Raw genomic sequence first — 24999 nt, 5'->3', positions numbered from 1 at the left:
AAACTTATTTTCCAGGTCACTTTCTATATCTATACGTACACAGCGATCACACAGATGGCATCGCCAAGGCACATAGTGCCAGTCTACCAGCTGCTCTTGCCAATGGAACCTACCAGGTACATTGCTTCTCATCCTTGTACTCTAAAACCTGTCACAGCCCATTCTTTTTCCATGTAGTTCTGACTGTTAGCTGTTTTGAAAACCCCAAAATTAAAATGATCTTTTCAGATTATGAAAAAATGACTTTTTGAAAAGAATAGCTCAAGAAATCTTTGTGCAGTTAAATTTAGCATGGAGTTCAGAGTCATCCCCCTTTTTCATCCCTCATCCGACCAGGATTTGGTCAGAGGAGACTCACAGGAGGACCTTCTTGGTGATAGCCCCCTTCTTTATAGAACATGCTCTAATGAGAAGTTTGCTGAACTTTTTTCTTTTTCTTTTGGTGCTCTTCAAAACCATATTTCTCCAGGCCTTCCCTGGCTAGGTTTAAGTTTTCATTGGTTTATTTTTTCACACTATTTTATTGTATTGTATTTTCATTGTGTTTTAAATTGAATTGTAAGCTGCCTAAAGGTTTTTTTTTTTTATGAAGTGGGGTATAATCTTTTACAATAAATAAAACAAATCTCTGACTTGAGAAGCATTTGTTATGCCCTATAGAGAATTCAGATGTCCCTGCTTAATTTGGGAAAGGAATTCTCAAGCACGAATGAATATTACTACCTTTTCTATATAGCAGGGGTGCCCAAACCCCGGGCCAGGGGCCACTTGTGGCCCTCAAGGACTCCCAGTCTGGCCTGCAGGGAGCTCCCAGTTTCCAATAAGCCTCTGGCCCTCCAGAAACTTACTGGAACCCATGCTGGTCTGACACAACTGGTCTCAGTGTGAGGGCGACTATTTGACCTGTAATGTGAGCTGTGGGACAAGGGCGCCCTTCACTGCTTGCTGTTTCACGTCTGTTATGCAGCAGCGGCAGTGAGGGAAAGGTTGGTCTTGCTTTGTGCAAGGCCTTTTACAGGCCTTGAGTTATTGAAAGACCTTCATTCATTCATATAAGTTCCATCTCTAATATATTCATTTATGTAAATTTATTTAAATTTGAAATGTAAATTAATTCTTTTTTTACCGGCCCTCAACGCAGTGTCAGAGAGATGATGTGGCCTTCCTGCCAAAAAGCTTGGACACCCCTGCTGTATAGTATGGCTATAGTGCCAAATACATAATAAACACTGAGGAATGATTTTTATTTTCACTTTCACTCCTTTCCATTCTAATACAAGAACCTGCATTTCCTTCAGTACTGTGTGTATTCCTGTACTGTATAAGCACAGAAACTGGTAATGGACATAGGAAGAATTCAGCTTTCTGAGAATTTCAGCCATTCTATTCTTCTACTACATTGTGTTCTGTTCTAAGACTTGAAAGAGCATTGGCAATTCCTTGTGAAATATCACAGGCTGATACCTGTGTGGAGGAGGTGTGGGTTGAGCAGAAGCAAAATTATTTCTATGAAATAAATATATGCCGTTTTGGCTACTGTATGCAGGCAGGTACCAGAATGGGCAGTGCAATCCTAACCTGCACTGGAACGGGCAGGCCAGGAGGCCTGCGCTGTATCCAGCGCAAGGTTGGGACTGACTGCTGCTCAGCCCGAGGCAAAGGGAAACTTTCCCCCTTACCCTGGGTAAAGTGGCAGCAGCCCCAATGGGTCTACTCGGATTTGCGCCACTTAATGAGGTGGCACAGATCTGAGCAGACTGGAGCTATGCCCCGCTGCTCAGGAATGGGGCTAGGATCCAGCATAACTGCTGGGTCCTGGCCCTGTCTCCTGCTCCCCGCCTACCCGCTCCCCACCCTCCCCTCACCCTGGAACACCTCCCTCCTGCCTCCTCCCTGCCCTTACCATTTCCCCCCCCCCACCGACCCATGCACCAGCTGAACTTGGCCGACGCAAACTCAGGTGCTGCTGTCTCTAGAGAGGCTAGATCTGGCCTCCCTGGGCTAGCACACTTCTGTGCGCTGGCACAGGTTACTCCCATGGAGTCGCAAAAGTGCTTTACAGCACATTTGCGACCCTCCCAGGTCGGTGCAAGGGACTTGCACTGGCCCAGGACGCAGTTAAGATTGTGCCCTAAGTTATTCTTTATACAAGGTGTTCGCTACTTTGGTGAAGATTTTGGGATGGGAGAGCACTTGCACACATTGCGCACAGAACAGGTGGTGTGGTAAAGTGAAAAGTAGAGCACAAAAGAAGGAGGGGGAAAATCTTTTTTCCTGTTAATCCCTGTAAGCATTTCTGTTCAGGTCCAGGGTGATATCACCTCCATCCAGGACATAGTGGTTTCTGCATGTTTTTCTTTTCATGAGAACAGTTTGAGGAAATTGTGTTTCCTCATTCCTTCGCTGTGATAAAGCTACAGAGAATAAGGACCAGTTCAGACAGGTGTGCTGCATGAGGCCACTTCAGTATCCCATTCCATATCATGTTTTACTCATAGGGGAGAAATTGTCTGAGTTATTCCCTAGAAGAACAAAGGGCCCAATCCTAACCAGCTTTCCAGCACTGACCTAGCCACAATGCAGGTTCAAGCTAAGGTAACAAACATGCCCTTCCCTTGAGGAGGTCCCCTTGTCTGCCTTCCCACTGCAGGATGCAGTGCATGCCACATTGGCACAGCTAAGTCAGTGCTGGAAAGTTGGTTAGGATTGCGCCCAAAGTGTGTTAAGCACAGCACTGCGATCCTTAATAATCTGAGTGGAGTGGAAACTAAAACTAGAGGCTGAAATAACTAAAAACTAAAATCGACAATGAAAAGCAAGAACTGCACGCTAGAAACGAAAACCTTGCGTTTCACCCACAACTTTGGTGGGCTTCCTCAGAGGCTATAGTATTAGTTTCCAGTTTTAGTTCTCAATTTCTACTTTTATCAGTTTTTATTTTCAGTTTTTACCAGAGTTTTTAGTTCTAGTTCTTATTTTCATTCTAGTTTTTGGATTTAATTTAGACCATGGCTCTCATCCTGAAAAAAAAAAAACTTCTATAGTCCAGCGTAGAGCCTACATACATCAAGAAAGAGTTTCACTGATAGTTGCTTTATGCCTCTTCACTTTAGGTTCAGTACTCAGTATATGTGTTTGGCCGATACAATGGCACCATCTCGCTTGCTGTCCACGAAGAGGCAGGTGACACCAGTGCCACCCCACTGGTGTGGGAAAGGACAGGGACCTGGAGTGACCAGTGGTTTCTCATAACATTGGAAATGCCAAGGCTTCAGAACTGGTAAGTAGGAAATCAGCAGTGTATATTACAGGGCTATATTGTATTGCACCATCAGTCTGCATGACACTTTGTAAAGGTACAATAAAATGGGAGGTGCAATAAAAGGTACAATTGATATGTTGGCAACCTTCAGTCTCGAAAGACTATGGTATTGCGCTCTGAAAGGTGGTTCTGGAACAGCGTCTAGTGTGGCTGAAAAGGCCAATTTGGGAGTGACAATCCCTTCCACACTGGGAGCAAGTGCAGTCTGTCCCTGGTCTGTCTCCCTGGCTATGGGCCTTCCTTCTTTGCCTCTTAGCCTCAGACTGTTGGCCAAGTGTCTCTTCAAACTGGGAAAGGCCATGCTGCACAGCCTGCCTCCAAGCAGGCTGCTCAGAGGCCAGGGTTTCCCACCTGTTGAGGTCCACTCCTAAGGCCTTCAGATCCCTCTTGCAGATGTCCTTGTATCGCAGCTGTGGTCTACCTGTAGGGCACTTTCCTTGCATGAGTTCTCCATAGAGGAGATCCTTTGGAATCCGGCCATCATCCATTCTCCACTCCTAAGGCCTTCAGATCCCTCTTGCAGATGTCCTTGTATCGCAGCTGTGGTCTACCTGTAGGGCGCTTTCCTTGCACGAGTTCTCCATAGAGGAGATCCTTTGGAATCCGGCCATCATCCATTCTCACGACATGACCGAGCCAACACAGGCGTCTCCGTTTCAGCAGTGCATACATGCTAGGGATTCCAGCACGTTCCAGGACTGTGTTGTTTGGAACTTTGTCCTGCCAGGACAAAGCCTGCCTGTTATAGCCTTTAAAAGGTACAATAAAACTGTACAATAAAATGACAGGTACAATAAAATGACCCCCTCCCCCCAAGAGTTTACAGTATAATATTTTACCCATGGGAGATCATAGAGGGAAGGAACTTTATGAAGATGAGGGTAAATGGGGAAACCTCCAAACGAATGTACAGCTCTTGTGATACAACTATTACAGTTGATGTTTAGTGGTTACTTCTGCCAACTGTGGTTGGGTAATGCAACTGCTTATGCTGAATGTAAACTAGCCAGAGCTCTCATGCTAAACTTCTTTTTCCAGGGATAGATCCTTGACTGGTGATCTGATATCTATTGACTATTACTTTGTTAATGACAGCAAAATCAGGGCTCCTTAAAGTTTTATTGTGTATGCATTCAAGCATGTTTTCTGTAATATAATTTAGTTATAGCTTATTCTTCCTAGGAATTGCAACAAAGTACAGAGCATTCTTATTTTTCAAGCAATATTGCTTATGAAAGCTTCTTTTGTGAAGAAATAAATTGATGTTTATGTTTCGTTTATCAGAGCTATACTACAAATTCTGCTGTGTCTTGGTTTTATCATTAATATATTCTTTGTCAGCCTCCCTCTCTATAATATCTGCTTTATTACAAAGGTTTCACCTGCAACTCCTGGCCAACTGGGGCTGGAATTCTCAAGCCGAGATTGCTGTAGACAATATTACTTTTGGTCTAGATTGCCTTTCTAATGGTGAGTTGTTCATAATGCACCGGTTTCCTTCAGAATGACACCATGGCTGCGTTTGTTTTTCAGCTTTCAGTTCTCAGCATTCCTCCGCAGGGCTCCCCAACATGCGGAAACAGTGAAAATAATGATTGCGACACACTTCTGGTTTCGCAGTCGCAAACCAGAAGTGAGTCATGTTTGTTAGCAGCACTGTCTCTGCATGTTGGGGAGCCCTGCAGAGTCTGGCGCAGGACTCCCCGTACCCCCAGAAAGCTGCTGCAGGCTGTGGTGAGTCCACGCAAGCCCTTGCACCCCTCCAAAGCTATACAATTCTGGCGATTGCATTGCTGCCTCCCCCCCCCTCTCTGCCCCTTAAGGGGGCAAAGGCCAGGACTCTCTGGCTGGTGCGTTGCAACCCCCAGTTTGAGAACCACTGCTATAAGACAATGTTTAAATGTTGCAGAAGCACCCTGAGGTACGTTTGACATTTTCCTTTCGTTTTTTTAATGAATTATGCTTCTAGCATGCTAGAGGCATGCTAGCGACTTCACTTCTGGCTATTTTCTAGTTGAAAAATTAACACAGCCTAGATGATGCAGACTGGAATTATGGGTAAAAATTGGTAGTTACCAACCAGCAGGAAGAATATAGGTGCCCTGGTAAGCCCCCCCCCCCGTTCCCGCTTCTCTGAAAATTGCCAAAGTGCTCCCCTCATTTTGTACCTGCAAATGGAACAGTGAAATGGAGGAGGTGTTTCAGTTCAAACCTAATGTTAAGTCCTCCGAAACATCTTTCACAAAGGCAAAAGCGGAACAAGATTAAGATAACAATTTATCAGAAAACAGAGACTCTTACTGGGAAATTGGGACAGCTGAAATGTATATTACAGTTTTCAACATGAAATGCAGCCACAAGTAACTGCTTCTTGAAATACTCAGGTCCGTAACTATCTCTTGAATTCCTGTAAACTGGCACTGTTTTGCCTCTGAGTACAAGCCATTTCATTCATCATCTCATCCTTTTAATTCAATTTGATCTTGCAGAATCCCAGCAGCTCTGCTTTGCTCTTAGTAATAAAATTACTGCTCCCTTTGCCAGGAGAGGTTTCAGATGTCATTGACGGAGCCAATTAATAGAAAAGAGATTATGTTGGGAGCTTTGGGGGGGGGGGGAGGAAGGAAGGAAGGAAGGAAGGAAGGAAGGAAGGAAGGAGAGCCAGCAGGAAAGTGCAATTTAGTTCTTGTTTAGATGGAAATGCTTATATCCTCATGTGTTCTGGCTGTACATTTCACTGCCTTTCTCTTTTGAATGTCATGTGGGTATGTGGGTTTTTGTTTAAAGGGGTGGGGTGTAAAGATCCACAGTTACATTGGGCATGAGTAGTAGTTCCTTGGATTCTGGGGCAGAGAATGAAACCTCATTGAATGAAACCTCATTGCCATGGCAGTTCAGTAGGTTGTGAAAGCACAGTTTTATGTACCTGTGTTGTTTCTGATTGGTCAGATGCCATCTTCTTGTTCATTGGATCATTTTTCTGTTTAGCATCCTAGACCAGGATCTGATGATTTGGGACCACAGCAGCTCTTCTTGCCTTTGCTTGTCACCGTATTTGTCCTTGTATCCGTGTCCTCAGGGTTGCCTTAGCGCTGGCTTATTTTCTGAGCTCACGCTTAACACCTGCTGTTGAAAATGATGCATTTTTCCTGGAGGGATTTTGTACAACCGGCAGGCAGCTGCTGCTATCAGGCTTTTAATTTACTTCATTAACTGGTGCTATAAACACTTGGCAAGCACCAAGAACACTTCTTGAAGAGGGCACATGTTGAAGGCTGTGAATGCATCTGGGGCATAAACCAAGAAGGCAGGCCTCTCTGGGAATCTGTTGCTACTGTCTCAATCATGGAAAGGAACACAAAGGAAGTTGGATGAGAAAACCGCTTCTCCCAGCTGCAAACTTTTTCTCTCTTGCTGTCTCATTTTCTCTTCCATCTTCACCCATAACTGCTTGGCTATTTGACCCATACCCAGGACTTTCATCCTTTCATTGCATCTGGAGGAGAGAGAGTTATTAAAAGTTGCCAAAGGGTAATGAAGGTGTTTGAGTGGATGGGAAGTACAGGTTGAGCATCCCCGATTCAAAAATCTGAAATGATCCAAAACTTTTTGAGTGCCAACTTGATAACACAAGTGGAAAATTCTACATTTCTGGTCCCAAGCATTTCAGATAAGGGATACTAAGCCTGTACTTCCAAGCTGGTACCAGTGATGCCTATTGTGCACTGCCAGGGCCACATCATTCAGTCTTGCTAGTGTGGTGGACTGTAGAGAGTCAGTTATAGACAATAATAAATATTTTGTACATAACTAAGATTATTCACAATAGGAGAAAACTGTTTGCTGCTGAAGGGCTGCTTATTGTCCCTCCCAGCAAGAGTGATCCAGCCCAGCAATTGTTTTATTCAGCAGGAGAGAGAAGGCACATTGTAATGGAAAGGAGTTGGGGGAGAAGCGGAATTAGAGGGGGGTACATGTAATTATAATGCCATTGACTTCAGCAGGCTGATCAAAATGTGTTGGTGGGTCAAATGAGACCCATTGACTGTAGTCCTCCTCCACCCCACCCCCCTGCTGCAGAATAACACTATATCTCATGAGGGGGGTACATGGGGAGAAGAAAGCAGAGTTGGACAGAGAAACCATTTAGCATTTTTGTCTCAAGCAGCGAAAAACCTAAGGCTGCTTCTGGCTGCACTTCTTTTAAGGGTACTCTAGTTGGCTGTTTAAGCAGCCGCTCTGTTTGGAATTGCAATAAACTAGCAAAGGAACTCTTCAGGCCAGGGAGCAGCTGACGGAGACCTCAGCTCCAGCTGAAACATGGTCCAGATATGTTCATAACCTCCCCATTTAGTGATCTTCAAGGTGACCCTTTCCTAACTCTATGTTTAGTTAAGTTCAGATCCAAGCTTTTGGAGTATTTCGATTAGGGGTAGATAATTGGAGGCTTGAAGCTGAATCTACCCCCAAAGACTTGCCATACAGCCTTTGCCCAGCTGCTGTTTCCAAGGAACCCCACCCACGGTTTCTCACATCCTGTAGTATACTACTTTCTCCCAAGTTGAGATACAGAGGGCTCTTTTAACTCTTTCTGCCCCAGTGTATACACAAAAAATGTTATTCAGAATGCAATGTAGTGGTTGTTCCCTTATGCACTACAGCTGCTCACTGTAGTTTGCACAGTGGGGCAAACTAGGGCACACATGAAAATGGTAGTGAGTTGCTGAGGTGCCTAACAAAGGCATCTGCCACTGTCGCTGTTGCTGTCCTCATTGGTAGAGAAGGAGTTGAAGAGCTTCTCTCTTGGCATGTGTGGGAATGAATCAGTGTGTTGCTGGCAACCTTCAGTCTCAAAAGGCTCTGGTATCGCGCTCTGAATGGTGGTTCTGGCTCAGTGTCTAGTGTGGCTGAAAAGGCCGGTTTGGGAGTGACAATCCCTTCCACACTGGGAGCAAGTATAGTGTGTCCCTGGTCTGTCTCCCTGGCTATGGGCCTTCCTTCTTTGCCTCTTTGCCTCAGTCTGTTGGCAAAGTGTCTCTTCAAACTGGGAAATAATAATAATAATAATAATAATAATAATAATAATAATAATAATAATAATAATAATAATAATACAGGTATTTATATACCGCCTTTCTTGGTCGTCAGATTTCTCCTCAGACTTTATTCAAGGCAGGCTGTTCTAAATCCCCGTAGGGATTTTTACAATTTAAAGGTTCTATCTTTCAAGAACCACAACATTTCAGATGGATCTTTCTGATCTGGTATCACATTCTGGCCTCCAGTTTCCTCCCACGCAAGCTGACAAGCAGCTCCTTCATCTCTCACATGGAGGGCAGCCAAGAAGCTTCTTCGCTCACACCAAAGAGCAGGTAGAATAACTTGGCTCGGCTTGTCAGCTGCTTCAAGGTCTCACCATTCACGGAGCAGGTGGTCTCGAACTGGCGACCTGCAGATGTTATCCTCAGGCAAACAGAGGCTCTACTCTCTAGACCAGACCTCCTGCCCTCCTGCCCATGGAAAAGCCATGCTGCACAGCCTGCCTCCAAGCGGGATGCTCAGAGGCCAAGGTTTCCCATCTGTTGAGGTCCATTCCTAAGGCTTTCAGATCCCTCTTGCAGATATCCTTGTAGCGCAGCTGTGGTCTACCCATAGGGCACTTTCCCTGCACAAGTTCTCCATAGAGGAGATCCTTTGGGGTCCGACCATCGCCCATTCTCACGACTTGACCAAGCCAATGCAAGCGTCTCTGTTTCAGCAGTGTATACACACTGGGGATTCCAGCTGGTTCCAGGACTGTGTTGTTTGGAACTTTGTCCTGCTAGGTGATACCAAGGATGCATCGGAGGCAGCGCACGTGAAAAGCGTTCAGCTTCTTCTCCTGTTGTGAGCGAAGAGTCCAGGACTCGCTGCAATACAGAAGTGTACTCAAGATGCAAGCTCTGTAGACCTGGATCTTGGTATGTTCCATCAGCTTCTTGTTGGACCAGACTCTCTTTGTGAGTCTGGAAAACGTGGTAGCTGCTTTACCGATGCGTTTGTTTAGCTTGGTATCGAGAGAAAGAGTGTCGGAGATCGTTGAGCCAAGGTACACAAAGTCATGGACAACCTCCAGCTCATGTGAAGAGATTGCAATGCAGGAAGGTGAGTCCACATCCTGAACCATGACCTGTGTTTTCTTCAGGCTGATTGTCAGTCCAAAGTCTTGGCAGGCCTTGCTAAAACAGTTCATGAGCTGCTGGAGATCTTTGGCAGAGTGGATGGTGACAGCTGCATCGTGGGCAAAGAGGAAGTCACGCAGACATTTCAGCTGGACTTTGGACTTTGCTCTCAGTCTGGAGAGGTTGAAGAGCTTTCTGTCTGATCTGGTCCGGAGATAGATGCTTTCTGTTGCAGTTCCAAAGGCCTGCTTCAGCAGGACAGTGAAGAAAATCCCAAACAAGATTGGCGCAAGAACACAGCCCTGCTTCACTCCGCTTCGGATGTCAAAGGGGTCTGATGTGGAGCCATCAAAGACTACGGTGCCCTTCATGTCCTCGTGGAAAGATCTGATGATGCTGAGGAGCCTGGGTGGACATTTGATCTTGGGGAGAATCTTGAAGAGGCCGTCTCTGCTGACCAGGTCAAAAGCCTTTGTGAGATCTATGAAGGGTATAAAGAGTGGCTGTTGTTGTTCCCTGCATTTTTCCTGCAGCTGTCTAAGGGAGAATACCATATCGGTGATGGACCTGTTGGCTCGGAATCCGCACTGTGATTCTGGATAGACGCTCTCTGCAAGTACCTGGAGCCTCTTCAGTGCAACTTGGGCAAACAGCTTTCCTACAGTGCTAAGGAGAGAGATGCTGCGGTAGTTATTGCAGTCACCCCTGTCGCCTTTGTTCTTGTACAGCGTGACGATGTTTGCATCCCTCATGTCCTGTGGTACTCTACCTTCTCTCCAGCAGAGGATTTCATGCAGCTCAGTGGCAATGATCTCTTTGCAGCACTTTAGGACCTCAGCAGGGATGCTGTCTTTCCCAGGTGCCTTGCCAGAGGCAAGGGAGTCCAGGGCCATGTGAAGTTCTGCTAGGGTTGGTCCACTGTCAAGCTCCTCCAACACAGGCAGGCACTCGATGTTGTTCAGTGCTTCCTCGGTTACTGCATTTTCCCGGGAATATAGCTCAGAGTAGTGTTGCACCCAGTGTCCCATCTGCTGCGCCCGGTCCTGGATGACCTCGCCTGTGGCAGACTTCAGAGGGGCAGTTTTCCTCTGTGTTGGACCTAGGGCCAGCTTGATACCGTCATACATCCCCTTGATGTTGCGCATGTCAGCTGCAATCTGGGAACAGAGTTGGAGCCAGTAGTCATTAGGACATCTCCTGGCAGTCTGCTGGACTTTGCTGCGAGCAGCTCAGAGGACCTGCAGGTTGCACTCACTGGGACAGGCTTATATGCTGCTAGAGCACTCCTCTTTTCCTCAATTACTGGTGTCAACTCCTCAGAGTGGGCTTCAAACCAGTCTGCCGTCTTGTTGGTCTTCTTGCCGAATATGGACAAGGCGGTGTTGTAGACGGCATTTTTGAAATGTTTCCATCTGTTGGATGCATCTGCATCGGCCGGGCCTGGAAGAGATTCCTCAAGCGCTCGTGCAAATTCCTCCACTTTTCTCTGATTCCGGGTCTTGCTCGTATTAATGCGAGGTCTTCCTTCCTTTTTCGTGTGATACAGTCGCTTAGTTTGCAGTTTCACTCTGCTGCACACCAGGGAGTGGTCAGTGTCGCAGGCAGCACCCTGATAACTGCGTGTGATCTTGATGCTGGGAAGGCTGGAGCGTCTGGTGAGAATCAGGTCGAGCTGGTGCCAGTGCTTTGATCTTGGGTGTCTCCAAGAGACTCTATGTTGGGGCTTCATGTTGAAGAAGGTGTTGCTGACGCAGAGACCGTGATGACAGCAAAGCTCTAGCAGGCGTTGGCCATTTTCGTTCATCCTCCCAGTGCCGAACTGGCCTAAGCAAGTGGGCCACTTGCTTGACAAGTCTGTTACTGGCCTTAAATACAGGCTGTTTTTAGAATGTAGAGATGACCAGGGCTCTTGATTCATATGATATACTGTAGTTAGCATCTGATTACTGATGAGTAGCATAGTGTGGGTGGAGTATCTGGGGTGGATTGGCCCCTCTTTGGGGAGGGCCAGCACTCACTACCTGAGTGCTAAGAGTTATCAGCAGAGCACTGAGGGCCCTCCCTGCCGCCCCGGCTCAGTTTGGCTCCAAATCGGATACAGTTTCCTGACATGAAGGGTGCCGTGATAATGCAGGGAGGTGATGTGTTGGCATCATTGTGTTGCCCCGCTCCTGGCACTGGTCAGTCCCTCAAAGTTATTGTTACATATTACATCAGATTATAAAATTCCAAGAATGTGGGCAACCTGATTCTTGGTGGGGGGTCAGAAATTAGTTTGTCTCTTTTGCAAGCATTATGGAGACATAGTTGGTGAAGTATTGAGACTGTTTGGAAAAGGAGGAAAGGCTGTTTGTTTGGAATTGATGAAGAACTGCCTGAGGACAGCCGGTTAGGATCCTGTTACGTTAAAGATCAACCCAGAGATACAGACTGTTCTCATGAGCGATTTACATCCTGTGTATGTGACTGAGTTTATTGTGCATCTCTGGATATCAGCAGCTGAGCTGGAAGGAGTTCATGACCTTTCGCTTCCTATGAAATTAAACTGAAGGCCAAGAAGATCAAGAACCTCTTTGTGTTCAGCGTAAAGTAGCTTTATTCAGTTTTCCTTTCATCCAGATAATTTCTTTTACACTAATTTTATTACAGTTGTCCCACCTGCTAGCCTGATTTGGGGTAAAATCAGGCCACGGGTTGGGTGCATTGTGTGAACTGTCCTGTAAAACTACCCTGTATTATCAGTAGAAAATATCTATGAGTTTGTAGTGAACAACTCTACAGTACATGGAGAATTTTATGGGTGTTAGGGCGCAATCCTAACCAACTTTCCAGCACTGCCTTAGATGCAATGCATCCCTCAAGATAGGGCAATATACATGCCCTTAGCTTGAGGAGGCCCCCTTGACTACTTCCCCATTGAAGGATGCAGTGCACACCACATTGGCATAGCCAGGCCCTCTGAGAGAAATTTAATCAGGGGGTACAAAATTGGGGGGGGGCCCTTTGCAAAGGGGCAGGAGTGAAACAGAGCCGGGGAGTGTGGTGATGGGTGAGCAGAATAGGGCAGGGAGGGACGAAGCATAGTGAGGGGAGGGTAGAGACAGCTGGAAAAGTCTTTGGAGCCCAGGTCTACCCACCCATGTGGAATCAGTAGTGTCCGCAGCACCCCCAGTCATGGTAATGTCCCCAGCATCCCATACAGGCAACAAATCTGAGTAGATAGGAAAATGTCAAATCACAGGAAATTTCTGGGCCCCCTCCTTTGACTTCTGGGACCCCCTTTTTGCCCTGGGCCTAGGTACAAATTACCCCCTTTACCCCCCCTCTTCTAGGCCCTGGGCACAGCTATGTCCAGCACAGTGCTGGAAAGTTGGTTAGGATTGCGCCCTTAGATGCATATTGAATTGACATTTTTTTAATGCTTTAGCCCAGGGGTCTCCATACTTTTTGGCCAGAGGGCCGCCTCAAATATCTGGCGTGGTGTGGAGGGCCAGAAAAAAAATTTAAATAAATAAATTAGAGATGGAACTTAGATGAGTGAATAAATGAATGAATGGGCTCATTCATTCAACCTCTCTGGCCCTCAGAACACCCTCCAGACACAATCAGAGCACAGTTCTGGTCATGTTCAGTTGAGTGGGCCAGAGGCTTTCAGAGGACATGAGGTTGGCTGCGGGCCAGAAAGAGGCTTGCTGCGGGCCATATCTGGCCCCTGGGCCGGGGTTTGGAGACCCCTGTTTTAGCGTGTGCTAATCCCCAAGTGTAGCATTTCTCCACCATTTGTCCCCATTGTACTACTTCTCATGGTCCTCTCATGGTGATGTTATCACCAGTTACTTCTGGATTGGGAGGCCAGACACAATGTGACAAGCACCAGTATGATGCTTGGGGCAGACGAGAGGGCTTTTTTGAGTATGTAAAAAGCTCTCCAAGCTGAACCTACTACTGCTGCTTGTTGGGTGGTATTGCTGGTCTCACTGCCAGGTGGTGGGAATGTGGGGGTCCCATGTGTATCAGCAGACACCACCTCAAGTACCACCAGTGGTATGAGTACCACTGATTGAGAAACACTGCCCTAGTCCCCTCCATTGCAGGTGTGGACATTTGTGAACTACACCATCTAGGATGAAACTCGCAACTGCTGATTTGTCATGTCTGCCTTCTATCCTTACCCCGCATCAATTCCTAAACCCCTTTTTGAGAGTTCTGTTCCCGTCACTCTGACCTTCAGAGCAGCATATTTTATATTACAAGCAGAGAACCCTGAAAATTCACAGACTTAAAAAAAATTATCTTTCTAAAGCTGTTGTGTTCACCCTCGACTAAATAACTGATCTCCACTGCAACAGTATGATGGTATTTCCTTTGCATCCCTTCCCAGTTCATAGCTGTTACTATCAGCACACTGTTTCTGTTTGCAATTAGAATGATCATGAACCTTCCATGACATCACTGCTGCTCTTCCCATGGCTAGAGAAGTCTCAAAGCCTATTACTTTGGGGAGCAATGCAGTAGAAATATTGGATTGTTTAGTCTGGGGGTAGTTTTGTTTTTGTTTTGCAGCAAATCTGCTGGTCTTGTGATCAGTGACCTATCATTGATCCTGATTTAACTGTGGGAAGCGTCCACGCCCAATATCTGCATAGTGGGTTTGAGTATGTAGAGGGAGTTTGAAATATGTTTGACTAAACATAATAACCAAAACCATATTGGGGGGAAAACTTTTAAATGCTCTTTGTTTCTTATTTCCCCTCTTAATTTTCTTATCCAACTCCAGATGTTTGTATATTGTGGTACAGTACTTACAGCCCAATCCTATGCATGTCTCCTCAGAAGTAAGTCACATTATAGTCAATGGGGCTTAGTCCCAGGTAAATGTGGATAGGATTGGGCTGCTTACCCACTCGGAGTTCTGTGTTCCTTTTGCTCCTCTTGATGGTGTAATTTCTGATATTTTAAACAAAAAGGCTTTGTTTCCTGTGGCTTATACCCTGGACATGATGTATTTATTTCAGCAAAAGTTATTCACCTGAATCCCTTTTTCTTTCCTGTTTGTCACTCATTCTCACATTCTGGCAGGAAGAAGACAAAGCCACCCTGATGGAAGGCAACAGCACCCACGGGAAACAGACATGCTGGGTGAACGTCTCCTCAGTCCATTGGAAGAGCCCCTTCCTCTAGGTGATTAGGTACCCCACTGTGTATCCATGCTGTTTGTTTATTACTAGCTCACTTCTGGTTATCTTATAACCAGGGCCTGCCTATCCATGACTGATGTAGTTGCCTCTGGAAGCAGGTTGGTGAAGGCGACCAATTTTAAATACCTTCCTCGGTCCCATTGCTTCTCTTACTCTCATTTCCTGGATTGGGAAAAGAAGAGAGGAAGTTTCCTTCCCTTAGCACATCCTTTTTTGATCGGTTTCCATCTTCCTTTTCCTGAACCAGGAACCAGGGGACATCCACTAAAATTGAGTGTTGGGAGAGTTAGGCAAAAGAAAATATTTCTTTACTCAGCGTGTGGTTGGTCTGTGGAACTCCTTGCCACAGGATGTGGTGACGGCATCTGGACTGGATGCCTTTAAAAGGGAATTGGACAACTTTCTGGAGGAAAAATCCATTACAGGTTACAAGCCATGATGTGTTTGTGCCACCTCCTGATTTTAGAAATGGGCTGTGTCAGATGCAAGGGAGGGCACCAGGATGTGGATCTCTTGTTATCAGGTGTGCTCACTGGGGCATTTGGTGGTTGCCGCTGTGAGATACAGGAAGCTGGACTAGATGGACCTATGGCCTGATCCAGTGGGGCTGTTCTTATGTTCTTATGTCCTGTCCAGGCATACCTGGGGCACAAGGGAAAAAAGGATAGAATTCTTGAAAAATTCTGCATTGGCCAGAAATGTAGTCAGAATTCTTTTTGACTGGGTATTCCTTGATTCTCTTGCCCTCTCTATCCCTAACAGAACTGGAGATTCATATGCAAAAGCCGATGTCATAAGTGTTTCATATATTGAAACCAATTCCTGCCCTTCTTTGGGCTCTGACTTCCAACCTATTGTCTTGTGTCTACTTCCATTACAAAGAAGGTGATGTGCAAGTACCTATATGGCATACAGTTTGAAAACCTCTGCAAACAATCTTGTTGCTGATCAGTTTCTGTTTGCAGTCAAGGTGGTCTTATGTCTCCTTCACTGGCCATCAGAGGTGTAACTAGGGTGGAGCCTGAGGGGTATGTGCTTTGTTAGCACAAGGCAGCCACGTCCAGGTTCTCCCCAGAGGAGGCATTTCTGGTGGCTTTGTGCCCTCCATTCCTTCTCCTGTGGAGGCTCCCCTTTAAAGGAGAAGGAACGGGGAGTGCAAAGCTGCCACCGCGAGCACTTCCTCCTCTAGGGAGAACCCGAAAGCAATGTCACAATGTCACATGACATCATTACCCCAGGAACGGGGCAGCACGTTATGCCTCTGCTGGTCATACTAAAACTGGCAGGAATAATGAAGATAAGAAAAAGAATTTCCTTTGCTAGCCAGACAAGTTGTGTGAATATGGCATTTGTCTCTGCAAGAAGAGGAGCTCAACGTTCAGTCTCAACTCTGGATGTTTTTCTGCTTGCAGGGGAAGTGCCTGAAAATGTCTGGTGGTTCGGCTCTTGTGGGGCCAGTGGGCCTCGAGGGCCAACCCAAGCGCAGTGTGATAGTGCCTATACCAACACCAACGTTTCTGTGACTGTGGAGAAAGAGGGGCGGCTGCGAGGGGTGCAAGTTTGGCGAGTGCCAGCATCAAAGCGGTATACGTGAGTATCATGGCGGTTTGTCACCATACTAATATTGAGCATATATATATATGTATGGCAATTTTAAGTGTTCCCAGCATTGCAAACTCATTTGCTTCAATAGTGCCGATAACACACTTGTAAGGTGGGCCAGTGCTATTATCCCCTAACTGCTGCTGTTCTTTTCCAGGATTTCAGCCTATGGGGCAGCTGGAGGAAAAGGAGCCAAGAATCACAACAAGCAATCCCATGGAGTCTTTATTTCAGCTAATTTCCAGCTGAAGAAAGATGAGCTCCTCTACATCTTGGTGGGGCAACAGGGGGAAGATGCCTGCCCAGGGGTAAGAGACGTAAACTTGCAACACTGAGCAGACTTGCGCCAGAGAAAGCGACAGACTTTGATGATGGATGAGGAAGCAGCGGTGGTTATATGAGGAGGGAGCCCAAGGCAGGAGTTCGGACATAGCAGTGGAGGCAGAGACAGTTTGCCTCCATCACCAGTACCGCAAGGGAGAAGAGTGAGAAGGGAGAGCCAGGAGATGAGGCCTCGGGGAACCAGATCAAATCTGCACAATGGACTGGACTGTGATGGGGGGCAGCAAGTGGCTTGGGGGCTGAGGTCCTACCCAAGACTGCCTTATAGGAGGCAGGCCTCCCTGTGAGAGAGTCCAGGCCAGGCCTCCTTGAGGAAAGTGAAGAGAAATCCTAGGGGGAGGGAGGAGGTGACCTCTCTCATTTGTTTTTGTGAGGTAATAAAGAAAGTGTTAATAGTATGTGTGGTGGACCAACTGATGGGCTACCCAATCCTGAGCTGCCCAGCATCCAAGGCTGCAGCAGTGCTGATATGGCTGCCACTGTAACCTATGGATGTTGGGCAGCTGCAGGCACTCCCAACACCTCCTTGGGGGAAGGGGACATTCCTGCCCTGCTCCACTCCCCCACAACACATTCTCCCCACCCTCCCCCTGTCCCTTAACGCTTCCCCCCATGCCCCCACTCACCTCTCTGCCACCCAGCGTTCGCCTGGAGCTCCAGGCAGCAGTTGCCTGTTCTCCACCCAGCACTGGCTCAGCACAGACTCGCCAGGTGGTAAGTGTCACGGCACTAACACCCTGGTAGTGGAGTTCCCCTTGTGGAAGGAGGCAGTGGAGATGACACTCCACTAAATAATTCCTTGCACACACAGATCAAGGGAAAGGGTCTGGCCTGGCTTTCTGTCGGGGTGGGGGAAAACCCACTCCCTGCAGTCTGAAGTGGTACAGTCCAGAGAAAGTCGTGTCTCTTGATTCTGTTGAATGACCAAGTCTGAGGGCTTCAAAGGACAATAAGCTTGTATGAAAAGTGGGGAAAAGAGAAAAATAGCTACAGCAAGTTCCGTTTTAAAATATTGATTCTGGAATTCAAAACTGGCTTGCCAGCGTGCTTCCTCCTTTCATTTGCTTGAATGAAGCCACCACATGCTGGGCTTTCATGTAAAGCGTATTCCACAGGATGAATTTAATTGCTCCTTCTGCCAGGGAGGTTCAGGTTTTATCCACGTGCCAGTGTTGAAAGATCAAATCCCCACTGGATTCACAAGGAGGGCTCCTCCTTTTTCATTTCTTGTACTGGAGCAACCACAGTCAGTGTCAAGCTGTGATCTGCTTCATTCAGATCATATTTCTCCACAAACTGGATTTTGCTGACTTTCAACCCAAGCTATAAATTGTTTATAAAAAAAAAAAAAAGAATATAAACACCAGTCCAACAAATGTCTCTTTCAGAGGAAATGGGTCTGCTGACCTTGTCAAGTCTTGCCAAGTCTTGCAAGTCTTCAGAAAGCAATACAAGAAGAGCAGGGAGTACCCACCTTGGCAAAGGATGCGTTTCAGAGCCTCAGGAACACTATTGTCAAGGCATTTCTGCTGCTCTTTCCAGCAGGTGTAGTTTTGCTCCTGAAACAATGGCACCTGGAGCAGAGCCAGATCCACAGAGTGCAGCTGTGACTGGGACTTATACAAGAAAAATTAGTATTCTAGGATCCAAGCCATGTAAAGCCTTAAAATGAGCACCAGCACCTGGAGTACAGTCTGAAAGCAGAATAGCAACTAATATAATTATGCAATCAGCTCAACATCCCCTCCCCTCCCAGGTACATTTTGAACCAGATACAGCGTTTAGACTGTTTTCATTGTTGGCCATGTGCAGTGTGCATTACAGTAGCTATATGTAATCTCCTGGTTCAGTGGCAGCATGCATCTGCATATCTATTGCTGAGAAGAGGGCTGTTTGCTATCATCTTGTTGACCATTGTGGTAAATGGAATGCTGGACTAGATGGTCTGATCCAACACAGCCTTTCTTATGTACTTTATGTTGGTTAATCCTATATTATCCATACAAAAACATGGATTAGCATGGCAAGATCTATTGTTTACAACAGTGGTTCCCAACCTTCATTTGGGATGCTGCACCCTTAAGGAGGGTAGCGACCTGACCAGGGACCCATAGGAGCCAATAGAACAGCACTTCCATTTTTCTCCGCCACTGCATATGAATGCATGTAAGCCCAGAGCAGCTGATGAGTAAGCCTCACTTCAGAGGCTTCTATGTGGAGTTTGTTCTCTAGTCTGAGACATAAATGGCGTGTACCTATTGTCCCAGAATCTCACAAACGGAAGCATAAGGATTGCTGTTCCTCCTTGTCCTGTCCAAAGCTTGGAGGTATTTTGCCATTTGTGGTTAGATTTCAATGCTTTCTCTTCTAAGAGTTAGACCTACAGGTAACAGAAATTGAAATTTCTCAGCAAACATCATTAAAGCTAAATCTTGCACAATAGTTATGAGTCTTACACTTGTTTATTTTCAGAGCTATTTTCACTGCGGTTTGTTTTGGAAAGAGCGAATTTTCTATTTTACCCAGTTTGAAAAAAAATAAAGTCTTAAAATTGGCCTTCAAATAATTGGTTGGTTTTGTGTATTATTTTTACATTGCATTTCAGATCGGCCATCCTAATTCTTCCTTCAAGAATCTCAGAAAGGCAACTTGGCTAAGGTTTTGCAATATGCACATGTATTTCAATGTGATCAAACAGTTAACATTTCAGTGAGCTCAATACAGGGTGATTTCTTCAGACAGAATTCTCCTTAACTGGTTGACAGTATCTAGTCTTTTGCTGCCTTTTGCTGCCTTTCAGGGGAACTCTCAGACACAACAGATCTGCCTGGGGGAATCCTCTGAAATTGAAGAAGAGCACAAGAAAGAAAAAGGACTGACTGAATGGGCTGGCGGAGGGGGTGGAGGCGGAGGGGCCACTTATGTCTTCAGGGTAAGTGTCCTGCTTCTTGCCAGTTTCCTCCTGAAGGTAGCCAGTGATTAAGTAAGGGCCAGTTCAATCTCTATGTCCACATAAGAAGACTGTTTAAAAACAGCAACATTCTAGTCCTGCAGCCTGTGTAAGCCGTTCGCTACGTGCCTCAACCTGTTTTGTTGAGAATCTCAGTGTGGGGATGTGCAGACTATCCTTCCCACCTGGTTGACCCACATGGCAAGTAGCTGCCTGCTGCTCCAAATTGAAGACACCAGTTTTTTTAGCAGCCCCCAGATGGAAGTTGTAATTTTAAGTTTATGTTACAGATACTTCTGCTGCCCTATTTCTTTCTGGCTTCCTCTGCACTGAAGGTTTGGAGGTTTTGTTTTTCATGGCCATTATTTATACTACAAACTTTTATGTATCAGTTTAACTGGCATGGCTTTTGTGATGGAAAAGGGCATTTGCAGGAAGCATGGGAGAAGGGTGACCAGCTGCAATGCCTAGCAGTTAGTAACAGCCATCTTGTCCTAGCTCTCCCTGTTTCCTATCCCAGTGGTTGGGCTGGGACTATTTAGGGATTTGATAGGCCTACACTGCCAACCCTAAGTGACTAGAGAGAGAAAAACAGAGTCCACCTTGGAAAGCCTTTATCCTTGATTGGAAAAAGGGGTTCCCAAAATCTGGAAGATTCTCACTCAGAAACAAACTGCAAATGAGAACTAAGCAATATGGGAGAATGTGACCAACTCACATCCTGTGAACTGAGACCAGGCAGGTAACAAAGAACAACAAAAAGGAATTTATTAAAAGGTCCTGAATAAACAAGGCAAAATAGAAGAAATGGGGAGGGGATGTAGAAGGCCACAAAGTAAGGTGCATATCAAAATAAAACAATTAACTGAAGATGTCACAGACAGCTCAGGACAGCTCAAATGTACAATGGAAGAAAGGAGGAAATAGAAAAGATAAGGTGTCCTAGACTCTCAACACACACATTCACAACAATCCCACAGAACCAAGAAGGAGGGGATAGAAACACTAAGTGTGTTGTCAATTTTATTTTCAGCTATTCGTACATGAGGGCCCCGGTATCCACAGGGGTTCTGTTTTGGAACACTTGCTATTAATTGAAACTGTGGATACCGGGGAATGCCCCCCCCCTCCAGAGGCAAGGAGAGCTGGGCTCCCTTCGCCTCTGGAGGTTCTTCTGAGGCCCGCAGAGGTCGTTCGCAACTGCCTGCTGCAGAGCTCAGAATGACCAATGGCAAAAAAAAAAGAAAGCTACTTCCAATTTTGCGATAAAACCAGAAGTGACTTTTTAATGCCTTGTAAGGCTTTGGGAGGCCCAGGGAAGAACCTCCAGAGGTGAGAGAAGCCCAGTTTCCCTTGCCTCCAGAGGCAGCATGGGGGGGCTTCGGATCCAATCTGCGGTTAAGTGAAACCACAGATACAGGATCTGTGGATACGGAGCCCACGTATCTGTTGTCTTTCTTAAATTGGTGTCCGATTTTAAACCCTGCTGCACTTTTTCAATTTTCTTAATGTATTTTGTGTGTGTCCATATGTGTATTCTTGAGCAGAAGAACAATGGAGCTTTTGAACCTTTGCTCATTGCGGCAGGAGGTGGAGGAAAGGCTTACTTGAAATATCAGGATGCTTCCTCGGAGGATGTGTTCTTGGAACAGTATGTGAACAGCACAGCAGTGCCTGGAGTCAGTGGGAGGACTGGAGCAGCAGGTGAGAGTCTGCATTAGATTTAGCCATTGAACAAACAACACCTGCAGATTTTAGGAACAAGTGACAAAGTTGTTCGGGTAGCTCTCCAAAGTTTAATGGGAATACAATAGTGGTTCTCACACATTTAGCGCTGGGACCCACTTTTTAGAATGAGAATCTATCAGGACCCACCAGAAGTGATGTCATGACCAGAAATGACATCATCAAGCAGGAAAATTTTTAGCAATCATAGGCTGCAATCCTACCCACACTTACTGAGGAATAAGTCCCATTTACTATAATTGTTAAAAGATTATACATAGTAGCTTGTTAAAAGTACAGGTCTGTAACATTTCCACAAATGCAGTCACATACCATGGGAGCATCAAGTATACTATTTTAGAAATAAAATATTGAAATGAATGGGGACCCACCTGAAATTGGAACCTAGTGGTTCCCAACTCACAGTTTGAGAAGCACTGCTTTGCAAAAAATGGCTCCAACATCTTGACTTGAAGAGCAAGAGTGATCCATGGAACCTTTGGACATGGAATTAGGAATGGAGATATTGAGAAAGTGAGTCAGGAAAAAATACTGTAGTAATAATAAGTTCATCTTTGTAAAAGGAAAGATCCAATAGAAAGATATTTAATTTGTGGGTAATAATACATCACTACAAATATATTCTAATATCAACATGGGACAGGCTAGATTTCAAAGATGGACAGCAAATCTATGTCTGTGCTTAGAAGTGAGACTACACTGTTCCAAAATGATTTTGTAAGCATGTGGTAGAATTCATTTTATATCTAGAGCAGGGGACAGCAACCTATAGGCTGCAGGCCGGATGTGGCCCAACACCCAAAGGCATCTGGCCTGCGCAGGGCTTGTCTCGGGAAGCAAAGCCTCCCACCCAATTTGCTGGACAGGACAAATTAGACAAGGCATGGCAGAGCCTTTCTGGCATGCGCTAAATTGGGTGTGAGTCTGCCTCCCAAGCTGAGTTCCACAGCCATTTCCACAGCTTGGCAACGTAGAAGGTTTGCGATGACATCATCACTGAACATCTGGCCCCTTTTCCTGAAAAGGTTGCTGACCTATGATCTAGTATTGAAGGCACAGAAATGCTAGAGTGGCATTTGTCAAGATTTGCCAGTGTAAGATCACAAACCATAGTGATTTTTCTTCTTTCAGAAGGTTAATCAATACATCAGTATGAGATTCCCTTTTCATTAACTGAATTTTCAACCTGTTTCCAAGAGATTTACATCAGCTTATATTATCACACATTTTGCAAGAAACTTGCATGATGGTTCTCATATGTAAGCAAAATGTTGGGTAATTATTTGTGGAGTAGAATTGCTATATTTCTCAAATGCTTATTCTGAATTCCAATGTCTACCTTTCTGTGAAGGTGATCTCCTCTTTTTTTCACGTCCTCTTATGTTCATTTGTACAGGTGGAGGTGGTGGCTGGGATGATATCACTCAGTTTCCTTGGACTGGGAAATCTCTTTTGGAGGGTGGAGAAGGTGGTGAGGCTTGCCCCCAAGCACTAGAGAAACTTCAGTGGGCCACGTCAGGTGGTTTTGGTGGTGGTGGAGGAGCATGTACATCTGGTGGAGGAGGTGGAGGTTACAAAGGTATGTCAGGCTATACCTTCATTTCACTCAATCAAATATTATTGTGGTAGCCAATGAAGGAGCTAAATGGATAACAATGTATCAAGAAGCTGTAATGCAGATATTATTCTGATACTTCTGCAGAACAATTGACTCTAGAGCAGGGATGTCCAAACCCTGGCCCGGGGGCCACTTGTAGCCCTCAGGGACTCCCAATCCAGCCTGTAGGGAAACCCCAGTCTCCAATGAGCCTCTGGCCCTCTGGAGACTGCTGGAGCCCGTGCTGGCCCAACGCAGCTGCTCTCAGCGTGAGGTCAACTGTTCAACTTCTTGTGTGAGCTGTGGGATGAGGGCTCCCTCCTTGCTGTTTTTTCATGTCTGTGATGCTGCAGCAGCAGTGATGGAAAGGCTGACCTTGCTTTGTGCAAGTCCTTTTATAGGCCTTGAACTATTGCAAGACCTTCATTCATTCATATATGTTCCATCGCTAATATATTCATTTATGTAAATTTATTCAAATTTAAATTTATTCTTTTTTTCCTGGTCCCCAACACAGTGTCAGAGAGATGATGTGGCCCTTCTGCCAAAAATTTTGGATAATGGGCTTGCACAATGGACAGGCAGCCTTCTATAGCCCTGAGACCATTCTAAGTGGAACCTGGAAAGGGAAATGGGAGCCCCAGAGCTTGGGACCTGCTTTTCTAAGCACATAGTCCCAGGGCTGGGAAGGGCCTCTACTTGAGATGTTGGAGAGCTGCTGGCAGCCATAATAGACAATTGTGGGCTGGTTGATCAATAACCAGACTTGGATAGTTATGATGATTTCATTATCCTCTTGGAGGACATATCAGTTAAGGGCACTTTTATAAGTGATGCTAACACTTTCTTTGAAACATACTTCTTGTGAATGTTGATAATGCTGTTGGAAATAGAGAGAGAACTGTTTTAAAATCCAGTGTGCATCAAGGACAATGCATAGTTTGCTTCCTTTACAAACCTGGGAAATGCAAAACTCATTGTATCATTTGTGAAAGTGGCTAGCCATGGTTGCATCCACAGAAGTCCTTTTCTCTGAAATTATCATTATTTGTTTATTTAGTGATCATTAAAACAATAATTTTAATTTGATGTTAGGTGGTGTTGCTGAGTGATGATGTTGCTGGTGAAATCATTGCATCCCAACTTTCTGAAGAGCTGCTTTGTGTGATTTTTTTTTTCAACTTCCTGTACAATCATTGCGCCAAGGACTAGCAAAACACTCCTGATCATCCAGCAGGAGGATTGGTTCATGAGCTAGTTGGTGATTTGTTTGGTGAATCCCTCATTTTCTTCACTGTCCCCCTCCATCCATGAATCGATCTGTCCAGTTTATTTTTATAATTTAAAATATTGTTTTAAAATAGCTGATGACCATAGGAAATAATCTTTTAAAACCTTCCACTTCCTTCTTGGAGCAACAGCAGCCACTACAACAAAATCATCAGAAAACGTTTTTTGAAAACTGTATTAGGATTATGTTATGTATTAGGATTATGACGTATTATGGCTCACGTCATTGCCTTGGGAACAGGGATTGTGAGATTGGAATTGGGAATAGAATACTATATTGTGTTAAGTGCTGTGTGGAAGCACAGAAACAGACCTGCTTCCAGAAGAGCAATGCCTCAGCAGCTCTAAAGTCTAATTATATCGCCTTATGAGAAAACTCATCTGTTAATTCCACCTTTGAAAAGTCTTGTGAGAAACTGGCACTCCTGACAACCAATGAATTCCTTTAGGCTTCTTCTTTGGAATGTGACCCTTTCTTTTTTCTCCCAGGTGGTCATGCCGCTGAAACAGATGACATCACAGCAGATGGGCGGTATGGCGTTTCCTTTGTGAATCCAATAGGGGAAATCTTCTTGAGTCCTTTAGCAGGTAAGGGAGATTTCTATCTCTCATCACTCTCCCACCCCTTCTGGTGGCTACTTCATTTTTACTCTTGTGTCCTACCTGTATATCCAGGTACAGCATTCCACTTTTTTGTTGCTTTTTTAAGGGCGCTGATGTACAGAGGTATTCAAGTGATGGGCATGCTGATTTAATTTAGCCAAACTGTGCAAGCCTCAGGAGAACCTATA

At 45.4% G+C, this 24999-nt stretch overlaps 1 protein-coding gene across 1 annotated transcript in view; it reads left to right on the top strand.

Moving 5' to 3' along the window:
• The window catches only part of LTK (leukocyte receptor tyrosine kinase), a 147125-nt gene that overhangs the window by 96636 nt on the left and 25490 nt on the right, over positions 1-24999 (top strand). The window contains exons 8-17 of the mRNA XM_066613728.1: positions 16-116; positions 3114-3280; positions 4698-4792; positions 14563-14664; positions 16094-16271; positions 16441-16591; positions 19426-19557; positions 21123-21279; positions 22718-22900; positions 24698-24796. Coding sequence (XP_066469825.1) covers positions 16-116; positions 3114-3280; positions 4698-4792; positions 14563-14664; positions 16094-16271; positions 16441-16591; positions 19426-19557; positions 21123-21279; positions 22718-22900; positions 24698-24796 — 1365 coding nt within the window. The remainder of the gene's footprint in view (positions 1-15; positions 117-3113; positions 3281-4697; positions 4793-14562; positions 14665-16093; positions 16272-16440; positions 16592-19425; positions 19558-21122; positions 21280-22717; positions 22901-24697; positions 24797-24999) is intronic.

This window comes from Tiliqua scincoides, chromosome 1, assembly GCF_035046505.1.
Source record: "Tiliqua scincoides isolate rTilSci1 chromosome 1, rTilSci1.hap2, whole genome shotgun sequence".
Lineage (NCBI taxonomy): Eukaryota > Metazoa > Chordata > Lepidosauria > Squamata > Scincidae > Tiliqua > Tiliqua scincoides.
The sequence above is the reverse complement of the archived record's forward strand: the minus strand, read 5'-3'. Positions and strand labels throughout refer to the sequence as shown.